This window comes from Anabas testudineus, chromosome 11, assembly GCF_900324465.2.
Source record: "Anabas testudineus chromosome 11, fAnaTes1.2, whole genome shotgun sequence".
Taxonomy (NCBI): domain Eukaryota; kingdom Metazoa; phylum Chordata; class Actinopteri; order Anabantiformes; family Anabantidae; genus Anabas; species Anabas testudineus.
The window spans coordinates 10,130,173-10,143,721 of NC_046620.1; the positions used below are offsets into that span (position 1 = coordinate 10,130,173).

Genomic DNA, 13,549 nt, shown 5'->3' on the forward strand with positions numbered 1-13,549 from the left:
AGGTTTTCTTGACATTCTGAATCAATGTTATTTTTTCTTTTAAGATTTCTGTGACGTTTGAAAACTTACAGTTATTTTCATCACCCAGCATTTCTGAATATGGAAAGAAAACAATACTGACAGCTATTTTTGCATTCCTCAGCATTCCTCTCTAAAAACCAATGAGTTTACCAGCTCCTCAAATTAACTCGCTGCTAAATTGGTGTACAACTGCTTTTAAATTGCTTCACTCTGACTGTGTGTTTCAGTTATCTCCTGCGGTGAGCTGCCATCTCCGCCTAATGGGAAGAAGATTGGTACTCAGACAACATTTGGTGCTACAGCCATCTTCACCTGCGATCCTGGCTTCATGCTGGTGGGGTCAGCTGTCAGAGAGTGCCTGTCATCTGGGCTTTGGAGTGGAACGGAAACACGATGTTTAGGTAAAACTGAAAAAATTATGTATTCAAACATACAGTATGTCTAGACATTTTATGAAACGTGTGGACTTTAGTGTAAGACTCAACACATTAGGTCTCCACACATATAGTACTCACAAATACACTGAAATACACACACTGATAGTGGACGTCGCACTATTAGAGAGGGAGTTTGAAGGATGTGATTTTTCAAGTCAATCTAATGAGGACAGGTATCAAAGATAGGTATGTCTGGCTGCACAGCTGGTTCCCTCTGGCCATGTTCACATCACAATCAAAACTATCACCAGCAAGCTCCTGCTGCACACACTCTCTAAATTCATTCCCAATGTTCTTTTTTTTTTTATTTAAGCCAGAAAAAAACAGCTACTTTCGTCTGTCACTGCGCCAGCCAGAGGTAACAGATGTTATGACACGATGCTGTCACTTCCCCATAAAGCCTCTGTAGAAACAGCGCTTCCCAGAATACTTCACAGGCTGAGGGGGATATGAGATGTGATTTATAAAAGAAAAGTTCAATAAAACTTAACCTAGACTGATGAGAAGCTATGAGTTTGTCAAAAAATAAATAAGTCGAGGCTTTGAAAAGTGCTATAAACAGCATTTTAACTCAGTAACTTTTCTTATTATCCTTCAAAACTAAAGTGTATCTGTATTTGTTTTGCTTATTTATAATATAAACTTGTATAGTTTGCTGAATATGCCGGCTTTAAAGTAATAAATGATGACTTGAAAACAAATGTCAAATATTATTGGTTCTCGTCTAGAAGGGATCAATTTTGTGTTTTCAGATTTATAGCCACAACCAAAACGTCTGATTTTATTCCATGCACTGCCTTCCCAAACCAGCATTTATTTTTTTTAATAAACTGGTTTTATTGCAAAGTCGTAACCAGTGTTTGTAGATGCAGTGTGGTAATTTGGAGTAAATGTATGTACACATATTTGGGTTCCAGCCATCCTTTCTTTTCTTCAGCACATAACTTTCTGTAATAAATTGAAGAAAGTAAAGTGTGTACCTCGCTTGAGTACTGCCCTTTAACTCCAGTAATCAACACCTCAAAGACAACATAAAATGACGGACATAATATGGGGCAACCTTTGCTCTTCTGGTTCCCTCCAACTTCTACAGCTGTCTTTGAATCGTTAGCATTTACTGACACCAGGGACACAGTGCAGATTTTATGTACTATAAAGAATGAAATCAATACCGAGTCCAAACTCTTTGAGAACAGAAAATGCCCATTTCCTCTCTACTTTGTGAAATGCCCTTTCAAATATCTGGCATTTGTACTGTTCTAATAGGCCTTCGGGAATTAACCCGATCAGGGGATAAAGAGTCCAAAAATTTGTTTGGTTAGCTGTCACGAGTTAAAGTCCTCTACGTTTAGTTTAGTTTTAGTAATTTAGTAAAACAATATAACAAAACAACAAACCAAAACAAAAAATACTGGACAAGGTCGAGAAGCCATAGGACATATACCACGAACCTCCCCAAATTATTATAGTATGGTTGCAAAGGCAAGGTTAGTACATATTCTTATCACCTGATATACATGTAGAAGAACCAAGACTTGCAGTGTTAGGTGTGGGATAATTATAATTATATGGGTTAGGTTAACTAACTAATCTGACCCCCTTATGTTTCTCTTTGTCTTCCAGCTGGTCACTGTGGGATCCCAGAGAGCATTGTGAACGGCCAGGTGATCGGAGAGAACTTTGGTTACCGTGATACAGTCGTGTATCAGTGCCTACCTGGCTTTCGACTAATAGGGTCATCAGTTCGAATCTGTCTCCAAGACAACCAGTGGTCTGGACAGCTGCCTGTCTGTATATGTAAGGGAAACACACATTTATATGTAATTAAGTAAAGGTTCACTACAACAAACAGACTGAGCCAAACCCTGTAGTGCATAAGACACGAGATCTAGACTGATGCTACAAAATACAAACACTCACAAACTGCCTGTGTTCTATGATACCAACCCTACGGTAACACGAGTACACTAGATAAGCACGTCAGGTTTTCTGCTTCAACATGTACCCGATGTTAATAAATGCTTAAGGTAGTCTAACAATCTTTTATCTAAAATAAAATAATATAATAAAAATAACCTTTAACTGCTTCAGGAAGGCTAATTTTCAGGACATCTAAAGCTGTAACATGAACAAAAGAAAGGTGCTCAATTGTGGCTCCCAATATTTACTATCTTTCATATTTTTTAGTGTAACACATACACACGAAAGTGTTCCAGTACCAACAAAAAGAGAAATAATAGGTTTTTTGCTTCTATTTCTATATGTATGTGATTGTTCAGGATCAATAGCGTGGACGTGAGGACCTGCAAATGAGCGTGTAAAGTGCAGAAAATAAAAATAACAAACAAAAAAACTGTAGTTAAAAAAGTATTGTATGAGAAAAGTATTAAAAGTTTTGGTATATTAGAGGCAATTTGGAAATACAATTTTGATAAAGTGCTCAACACTTGAATTTGAACTTTGGATATTTACTTTGCCTGTGGAATTGAGGGATCTGTAGCATGCAGCATGTTTGATAAGCTGTTGACAGAGGTGTGTGATATGATATTTTTTAGCAATAAATTGCAATGAATTTTGTTTGAATATTAAAGTAAAAAAATAACAATAAAAAGACAAAAATGGTCCTGGTGAAAAGGTTATTATATATTTGAAATACAATATTAAAATGTTGTTTCTTTCTTAATTAGAAGCTTAATGTCGTGTTTATACTGTACAGCACATACCGCTGGAGAGTAGATCAAATGCTGTAGAAATCTAACTGCCTTGAAAATACAATAAAACGCATTGATGCTCATCGATAAAAAAGTTCTTTAAAGCAGAACTCAGTCAGAGGGAAATAACTAAATCGGGGTGTTGCCTTAGATGTGATGTGATCTAGCACATCATTAAAAAAGCCACCTGCAGTTATAGCTTTGTTGTGGTTCAGTGATAACAAGCAAGAATTCAAAGAATACTAACGGGAAACAACCCTTTGGGGTTTGTGCAGGGTTTGTGTACCCTGTGTGCATGTGTGTGTGTTTGTGTGTAGCATTAAAATAAGTCTTTTAAATGTAGTTTTCCATATAATAATCAACCAACACAACCAGGTCATAGTGTTTACTGTAAATGAAAAGACACAGAAAGCAGAACACACACCACTGAGTTCACTCAATGGTGTGTGTGAAATTTAAAGGAACAATATGTACTGTAGGACTGACACAGAGCGTTTAAGAGGGTTCTGCAGTCCGAATTCAAAACACTGGACAGAGTTGTTTTCCATCACTGAAGAGTAAAACTACAACTGGAAGCAACAACAACATAAGTTTACAGTGTATTCCAGATTACACTTTATACTAATGAGTTAAAACATAAAATTAAACAAGAAAAGATGTTATGTGTCATTATTTTGGGGTTCAGACTGCTCTACCAATTTACCATTCCTATCTCTAAATTGATAGACTGAAGCCAAACTTTTTTTAAATGATTCTGCTTTCATTTGTCAATTATTATTAGTCAATGTGGCCACAGAAGAGAAGCAGGCTACAGAGGTTTTGTAGTCATACTTCTTTCTAACTCCATGCCTCCACCTTGTAGTCTTTACCCCCAATCTAGGCCGACTCAAATAGTTATTATAATTGCTATAATCAGACAGAAGCATTAATACCAGTGAAGCTTCCTTTAACATTGATTATGGACACAAATTCAAGGTCTCCACCAAGGGAGTGTGTCTGGTAGAGCTGATAAATCACAGTTATATTTAATTATAGACAGACTAGGGTCCAAATTTAAAACACAAATGGAAAAAATGAATATATCTAGATAATGATCTACATAAAACTATTTAGAATTAAGACTTTATTAGTTATTCCATAATGAAGCTAGCCAGGTTTATACGCTTATTCACTTTTATTCACCTACTGTAGCAGTTCTGCAGAATCACATCAGCAGTCTTATATAAAGGGCTTGAGGGCCCAATTGCTAGTATGGTCTGGATGAGATAAATAGCTGAGCTTAAGGATAAAAACAGAAGGCTGGCGTGTCCAGGACACTGTGAATTCTTTCTAAAATTGGTGACGTGCTGTGAGAATCCTGAATGTTTTCTAGGCAGCAACTGGGCAGAGGTAAGGTGGCGATGATGAGTGCCACCTCAAGCACATTACAGGTGCCTTTTCCCAAAAGAGGCAGTCAGCCTGTTCATTAAATTAGAACCACATTTAAAAGATGGAGGTGGAGAAGGAGATACACGAAAAGGTGTTTATTTTCTATATAAAACTGCTGTTTTGCTGTGACCCTTCTAACAAAGAAGAGTTCATAGAAAATGATGATATGATGTTTTCTATTTTGTGTGTGGGCATCGCATGCCTCTGTGTCTATGTGGTTTGAATGGCGCGTGTATCCGTCAGTGTATCTGGAAGTGTCTCTGTGTTTTGCTGTTTTTATCGAGGTTATTCATGCAGGTGTTATTGTGGGAAATCATTTTACAGCCAAATTGTACTGTAATTATGGAGATGAGAGGCTCTTGTTTAGAGACACAAACACAGAATGATGATGAGACTATGGTGTGTGTGTGTGTCTGTCTGTGTGTGTGGGGGGGGGTTGTAGCTGCAGGGCATGCTGATGATGTCAGATAACTTTATATTTCAGTCATGCAAACAAACTTCAGATTCTCACTGATCAACTAAAAAAAGACGTTGCCTTCTTCTCCTCTCTCTCCTGTCTTCTCTCGTCTGTATCATCTCTCTCGTTGCCCTCTTCACCTCTGTTATTTCTTCTTTCCTCTCTTGTATTCTCCTCCTCTAGTGCCCCCTTTTTTCCTCTTTTTTGTTTTCTCACCTTTTCTCTTTTTTCCTCTTTTCCACCCGCCTTGTGTGTTTCCTGATTTCTTTCACTTTTGTTAGTCTCCTCTGCTCTGCTCTCATCCTCACTCTGCAAAGCAATGCATTTAAGGGGGTAAGATTTGAGAGGCAGACGAGAGAGGGGCTGGCAGTAACTGTAAACTGTCTGTTTACACAGGCATCAAAACGGTGTTGTCAGCACAATGAGGACAAGCGACACACACACAAACTTCTAAGTAGCCCCTCTGAATAAAGTTAACACGATGAATAATTATGGTGCTCAATGGCAAACAGAGGACACTGAATGCTAACAACAAAGATAACAAGACATAATATTTCCAAATTAATGAGCCTAAATTGGAATATCTGCTATGTCTTCAAGGTCATTCACATAAATATTTATGAGTTACTACAGGAAAGGCAGGGATATTTGGTTGAAATGTGTGTTGATAGTTGTCTAAATAGACGCGAAGTGCATCCATGGAAAACTGCAAATATGTGGCATTAACAGCTCATATAGCACTGCTGGATATGACTACAGAAAAAGTAACCTAGGGCTAATAAAGATGTTTAAGAAAACCATTTAGCTGTTTGAAACAATATATTTGTGAAATGTTTTTAATAAATTACTGTATGTCTTCAGTATAATAAATGGGTTAGGGATTGGGTAGGACCATATTGATTTAAATACTACAAGAAGATTCATAATAAATGTAAAGTGAAATCTGACTGCACGCTGTCTTTCCCCGTAGCAATCAGCTGTGGCCATCCCGGAAGTCCTATATATGGTCGAACCGTGGGAAATGGCTTCAACCTCAACGATGTGGTCAGCTTTGTTTGTAACCGGGGTTATGAAATGGAGGGGCCTGCACGTGCTCAGTGCCAGGCCAACCGCCAGTGGAGCCACCCGCCCCCAACGTGTAAAGGTGGGGAGAAAAGTTAAGTGTATTCACCGCTAACCTTATTTATCCCTGACCTTTAATACCACCTCAACTCCTCTTTATTTACCCTTGCTGTTTTCTCCTGGAGCAACCATTACCCCTACCATTACCATTTCATCTTAGCTCTACCTCCACCTTTATTCAGTGTTCTTCTCTGCCATTAAAATTCTGCAAGTCACAATGACAAAGGCAGAAAACTTCTTTCTAAAAAATTAGAAAAAACACAAGTTCCCTAATTAAAGTGTTGAGGTAGATTTAATGCTCTACATCCCTGTGACCCTCTCCTGGCTCCAGCCTCAAGAATGGAAATGTAATGTTCTCAGTGCAACATAAATCTCAACAACTATTTACAGCAACAAAGGTAGCTCCGTTCACATGAAATTATACACAAGCTATTGGCGCTCTGCCCCATTTACAGAATGAGGTGCCAATGAACTGAGTAAAATTAAAAATGCTGTGTAATGTTTACAAGCTGTTACCCTTTGAGGCTTCTGAATCCAGGACACAGAAACATGCCACCGCCGCTGATCGTCACCTACCATTGACCATATTTAGCTTTTTAAGGACCAGCCCTAATCACCGCTTCCTCCTTCGCCTTCATATATCTTAATTATCCCTATCTTATTTGACAGAGCTGTAATCTCTGCAAAACACAGGGAAAACAGAAGAGGGGAAAGAGAAATAACCCTCTCTGGTTTATGCCAAATAACACATACTTCTCTATCTCTGTGTATTTGTGTGTGTCCGCCTCTGTGTCTCTCTGTGTATAGTGGTCAATTGCTCTGATCCAGGCATCCCAGCCAACTCCATTCGGCAGAGTAAAATAGAACATGGCAACTTCACCTTTGGCACCGTGGTTTTCTATGACTGTAACCCTGGGTATTACCTGTTTGGATCACCTGTGTTGACCTGTCAACCAACTGGACAATGGGACAAACCCCTTCCTGAATGTATAGGTTAGTACGATCCTTGACCTTAAGCTCATTTGGATCCTATCCTTGTAATTGTCTCATTATGTAAACCTTTTGGATTTTAGTAAACAAAAATCTCTGCCTTGTATTTATCTCCTTAATGCTACAATTCCTATTTTTTTGTATCTGTTTCTGTCTTCACCTTTTGCCAGTGGTCACTGTGGCTCCTCTCGCAAAGCCGTGTGTGTCAAAACAAACTGTGTATCCTTCCTTCTGTTTCTCTCTCTCTCTGGGACTGTAGTTGTAGATTGTGGTCATCCTGGCTCCCCCCCTAATGGTGTGCTGACTGGAGATAAGTTTACCTTTGGTTCAACGGCTCGATACTCCTGTCTGGGTGGAAGACAGCTGAAGGGAGAATCATCCAGAACCTGTCAGCTCAATGGGATGTGGAGTGCCCCCATGCCCTTCTGCTCTGGTAACCATTTTAACCTCTATTGAATATATATAGACTTTAAAGTCCACCCTATCAGAAGAAGAGATAGATAGGAGTTGCAGATGAAAGGCGAAACGAAACATGTAGACTCAACAGAGTGTGGAGAACTTCATGCCTTTACAGGCACTCTTTCTTAACCCTTTGCACTCCGTCCGAGGGCTAATAGGAGGAATGGTCAGATGGAGAGTAGCCTTGGTGCATAAAAAGATAACGTATCTGGATCTGTCTGTTAAAGGGGCTGTGGACCAAAACCTTTCCATAGACACTCATACACACCCAATCCCCAGGACTTAACCACGTACACTTCTGTTCTTTAACTAATTTTGTAACCCTCTAAAGTTATTTTAGGCAATTTAGAGGCTTCATATTTTGATGATAGTGAGATATGATGACACTTAAATAGACAGTATGTGTAGATTCCTTGTGCATTAGCTGGTTTGTCTTATATATGTAGTGAGGAGATTTTTAGAGAATGTCTGTAGATACACCACTGTAGTTTCATAGTTTTTTATAAACTGCTTAACACAGGCATATTTTCTCCCTGCTGAATTTAATGTATATGCATATCTCAACACTTACTAAGCTAGATTGTCTCTCCAGACAGAAAGCCTCCTTACCGTCTATGATGTATAAACAATCTGTCTAAGTTATATGGTTCTCAGTTGGCTGGCTGGGGGCATGATTATGGCTCTCCAGAATGAGAGGCTCCCAGCTGCCGCTTATATAACAAACTGACTGAAAACACATTCCAGACGAGTTGACTAAGAATACATTGTTATTTACAGCAATTGCCTGAAGGAGATGCAGGGTGAGGGAGGGTAATAGTTTAAGAAGCGGTGATTCATGGTTTTTACCTGCCAGGTCTGTACCAGAGCCCTGCAAAGATAAGAGTTCAGCTCATTGTGGCAGTGCCTTCCACTGCAGTTATGCTCTGCGACTGTTTAACTGGTGTTTCTGATGAACTGTAATGTTTGCACGACCATTTGCACAGCTTGAACTGGAATCAGATTTAACAACGTAAGGATTTTGCATTGATTTGAACGCTGTGAGCCTTGCCCTACTTGAAACCCGACTCACCAAGGAGTTAAGATGCAAAAGCAAAAATGCAGCTGGATCATTTTGAGGCATTTAAAGGAATAGTCCAACATTTTGTGAAAAATACTCATTTGGTTTCTTGCCAAGAGTTGAGAAGATTTAAAATTGATACCACTCTGAAATCAGTCAAATATAAAGCTACAGCCAGTAGAGCATTAGATTAGCTTTGCACAAACACTTGAAATGGCTAGCATTGAGAGTACTCAAAGTAACTGCTACTGGAAAAATATTTTATAAGAAACAGCATCATGATTAAACAGTTTAATTTGTCTTTCCACCCCTTCCTATTTGACTACCTACAGTAAGTCCCTGGATCAAACACAGACAGTAGGGGCATTAGTGGGGCACTTCTCACAAGGGAAAGCTTTGGCATCGTTATAGCTTTGTTGAATCAGTGAAAATGTCTAATTAATGAAGACTAGTGTGAATGTTGTGGCCTAGTGATTTTTCTCTTCAAGAATTTATGAGCTCCTCTGCAAACCTGGACAAAGGAGCTTCAGCTCAGTAACCCATGAAGCCAGAGTGGAGCCAAATCCTTTCTATCGGATTGATGCTTGTGTGTGTGCGTGTGCAGATGAATGTGTGTGTCATTAGCAAAGTCACCTGTGGGAAATGACAGAGATTAGTTTTTACAATGTTCTACCCCCATTCATGCTCACATGCACACACTTGCGGCAGTGACATGAACTAGATCGGTTGTTCTCTCTGTTGAGACCAGATACACCTGAGGCTACATGGTGACTTTGGAGCTGTGTGTGTGTGTGTATGTGTGTGTGTGTATGTGTGTGTGTGTGTATCCCATGGGAGTTGTGTAGATGGTAGAGTAGTGTCTTTGCCTGACGGAGTGTGTGTTTGCGGGATTTGTTCCCAGTATTCAAAAAGGGAAAAACATTCATCTTGTTATAGACTATTTCTCCACATTTGCAAGCCAAAAAGCCAAGACAAATAACGATGATACAACGCAGCAAAGGCTTATTTATTTAAATCTGACAAACGCCGTCTGGAATCCTGAAGCAGTGTGAAAGATGTTATGTCATTCTGTGTTGCGTCTGTGGTATGCATAAGCTCAATTTTACATCAAGCCTCTAGATATTTGCAGTATAGTATCAGAGTCGATGTGAAATTAGGTTATTTTTCAAAAATATGGGGGAAATCACACAAACATTGCAGATACATTGGGGAAATTCTTAAGGTAGCTGTTTTTTCAATGTATTTTGTTGCACATCTTGTATTAATGATCGGTAATGGACATGAGCGGGTTCAGTAAATTCACCTGCTATCCAAAACAAATAGATCATGATAAAGTTGTGACATGAGCGCAGTTGAACTATTAACAAAACAGTAAACAGAAAGTTTTGGCTAATATTACCATCAATTGTCCGAGCCTGGGCATTTGACTAATAATGTGTGTGTTTTCTCTGAAAGTTTATTCCCAGCAGCGTGCTCTGTCTATCAGGCAGAATTTGCTGACCAGGCGGCACTACAAGGACAGAGCAAGGATCACACACACACACACACACACACACACACACAGACACACACACATAGACTGCCACCCACTGATCAGCCCAGATACATATGCTGCACACACTCTCACACTCTTAGGGCAAACATACGCACTCTGTCATCATAATGAGTGTGCAGTCTACTGCTATTTGTAACCAGCAGCTTCATATTTGACTCCCATGTGAGTGTAATATGGATTAAAATGAAAAAACAATACTTTTTAGATTCTCTAACACACTGACATAGTAGGTAAATTATAAAAACCTGGTTTAAAAACTAAAAGTCAGTCTACTATTCTCAATAAGTAGCAAGTTTCTCTCTACAAGTAATATTTTTTTATTGTTATTTTCAATGTTCTTTGTGTCTTTCCACACCCTTTCTCTCTGTAATTTAAACAAAATGAAAAGTGATTTTAAAGGTTTAAACTAAACTGTCAGTAGAAGATGTCGCAGGTTTGTGCTGGCTCATCTTTTCTAAATTTAAAGTTTGGGACCTCTGTGTACCCCCCCTTCTCTCTTTCTGTAGGTGACACAGCTGGCTCCTGTGGCGATCCTGGCATTCCCTCCCATGGTTCAAGGGAACAAACGGATTTCAAGATTCGTTCCAAGGTTTACTTCAGCTGCTCAGAGGGTTATGATCTGATTGGTTCCTCTGAGAGGATGTGCTTCCCTAATGGGACCTGGTCCGGCACGCAGCCTTTCTGCAAACGTAGGAAGATATTTTTACTTAATTTCAACCTATCCAATCTACAACCTCAGAGCCAGCTGCCTCTTCCTCATTCTCTCATTTTGCCCACAGCTGTCCAGTGCGGTAACCCTGGCACTCCCAGTAATGGCAGAGTATATCGTTTGGATGGGACGACATTTTCTCACTCTGTCATCTACTCCTGCATGGATGGCTACCTACTCACTGGTGCCACCACCAGGCAGTGTCAGGCCAACGGGACCTGGTCAGGAATACAGCCCAACTGTACCAGTAAGTTACCTCTTGGATACTGAATATATCGATATATACTGAATTTATAGATAGTTTAACAATACATGTAAATATAGTTCTCTGTATTACATTTTTGCTAGCTTCATGTACAACACTACTTAATTTAAAATATATAACCAAGTGTTAAATGCTTTGCAATGACTTAATTCTGACGTGTGATTAGAAAATTTGCCTTCCAGAATTTCACCACCCTATGTTTGGTTTGTTTTAAATTATTTTGTGACAGTAAAAAGGGGCTGAGTAATTTAATTGGCCTTAAATATTCTGCTCCAGACTCTATAAAGTGTCATGAACAACCTTGATTAATGTTTTTTTTTTAGCTAATTTGCTTCTTAAGAAAAGAGTAAATAACCATAAGCTCTTGCAATGTGTTCCTACTGTATATGAAATGTGACCAGGACCGTGGTTGAACAAGTGTTAATCAGTGCTGCATGCTACACAAACTAAAAATCTGCTTGCTTGCTTGCTTGCATGTCTGCTTTGGAACCGCACATGAAGAGAATCCTAATAATATTTTAATGTTTTCCAATTTTCAGTGACATTTCTGGCTTTAATGCTCTGTGCAGAGAAATAAGCTTTAAAATGTCCAGTAGTGAGTTACGAAGGGAAATGCTGACATAACAGAATTCTTGAATATGGGGGCCAGGAAAGAAAGAAGTTTAGAAAATTCCCTGACTTAAAGGAAATGGCTTTTATAGAAGATTACGTTACGTCTGTTAATGGGTGTGACAGTATCTAGGGTGGGTTTCAAAGCATTTAAACTGCCTATTAGACTATGAAGGACAGTGCTTTATAAGTACAGTCAGGGGAATCCTAATGCTTTGCAAGAGTCCCTGGACAACCTCGACCATTTTTAAGATCACCCTTGTTTCATTCATGAGATGTGGCGCCCATAAATAAATGTGAAGAGATCATAAGGTCTGATCACAGATTCACTAACCACTGCGATCTACACGTATTTTTCAAAGGTTAGTGTCACAGTCAAATTTGGGCTTAATGTCCACCACTTGCGTTTAAACAAATAGGCAGTCAAGTATAGGTATTAAATATTAAGTTCATCTCTTTCATTAATACAATTCACTCATAAACTTAATCTTGAACGTGCCATTATCGTGAACAATTTATTAGAAGGTCTGTGTTACACCTTGCCTGAAACAGAGATTAAAAAAACATGACCAAAAATAATATTCAATTCGGACATTAACAAGAATAGCTGTTCCCTTTTCTACCTTGCCTAGTATCTGCATACATTACACTTCTACTGTACTTTTCACATTTCTTTACTTCTGTCACCTTGCAGTCCTTTGCTTTTCTCCTCCCCCCACTCTCTCTCTTCAGTATTTGAATTCCATATAAAAAAAGTTCCAGAAGTAATTGGTAAATAAAAATGTCACTTATTTTGTGCCCAAGCATGACGTAAACAGCAATTTAAATCTTCATCCAATCTCTTCCACTTCAACCTATCTCTATAGTGATAAACTGTGGGGACCCGGGTGTGCCAGCTAACGGCCTTCGCTATGGAGAAGACTTTACGATTGGACAGAATGTGTCCTTCCAGTGCCAACCAGGATACAGGATGGAGGAGGATGGCTCACCTGTGAGAGCGTGTACCCAGAATGGGACATGGAACGGCAATATGCCCATATGTACAGGTAAATTAATTATCAAACAATGCAGCTCTGCATAAGCTTCAAACAACACTTAAACTAATATTGTAACCCTAACAACGTGCGCCCGTATAATAAATGTCTATACATGATAAAGAAGTAACCTTTTGTGGTACTGTGTATTGTGAACACACATAATTAATTTCTTTGCACATCTTTCACCAACAAATACATTTACAACAGGACAAATAGAGCAGTAGTACATCAGTTCCTATGTGGACAGTCAGTATGGTGTAATGGCCGTGATCATGCGTGAGCTCCAAATCCAACTTAAACCTCGTATAACTCTGACTGACACAGCAAGTTCTGCTCACGTTGGAGCAAATCTGATGATAGAACTCAAATCATTTCAGTTTTTTTTTATATAACACCACATCACAACAAAATCACCTGATGGCACTTCGAATAGCAAGGTTAAGACCTTAAAAAAATGATGTAGCAAACCCAGCAAACTCCCCTTTGAGCAGGTGAGAGAAAAGAGAGAGAGACAAAACTCCAACATTCATGAGTCACCTTTAATAACTTGTAATTGCTGTGATCTTCCCAGTTAACAATATCAACTTAGTGTATGATGATACATTTTAATCAGTCTACATGTTTAAACTAATTTTAGTTCAGTAGTTGAAACAAGTGATCTAATTATTGAATCCCCTCAGATAACAGTGATC

The 13,549-nt window shown here is 38.9% G+C and overlaps 1 protein-coding gene across 1 annotated transcript in view; it reads left to right on the top strand.

The window, feature by feature from the left end:
- Nucleotides 1-13,549, top strand: part of csmd3b (CUB and Sushi multiple domains 3b) — a 274,055-nt gene that overhangs the window by 246,447 nt on the left and 14,059 nt on the right. The window contains exons 54-61 of the mRNA XM_026349411.1: nt 249-422; nt 2,082-2,255; nt 6,025-6,198; nt 6,984-7,169; nt 7,426-7,599; nt 10,744-10,926; nt 11,017-11,193; nt 12,687-12,866. Of these exons, the coding sequence (XP_026205196.1) occupies nt 249-422; nt 2,082-2,255; nt 6,025-6,198; nt 6,984-7,169; nt 7,426-7,599; nt 10,744-10,926; nt 11,017-11,193; nt 12,687-12,866 (1,422 nt within the window). The remainder of the gene's footprint in view (nt 1-248; nt 423-2,081; nt 2,256-6,024; nt 6,199-6,983; nt 7,170-7,425; nt 7,600-10,743; nt 10,927-11,016; nt 11,194-12,686; nt 12,867-13,549) is intronic.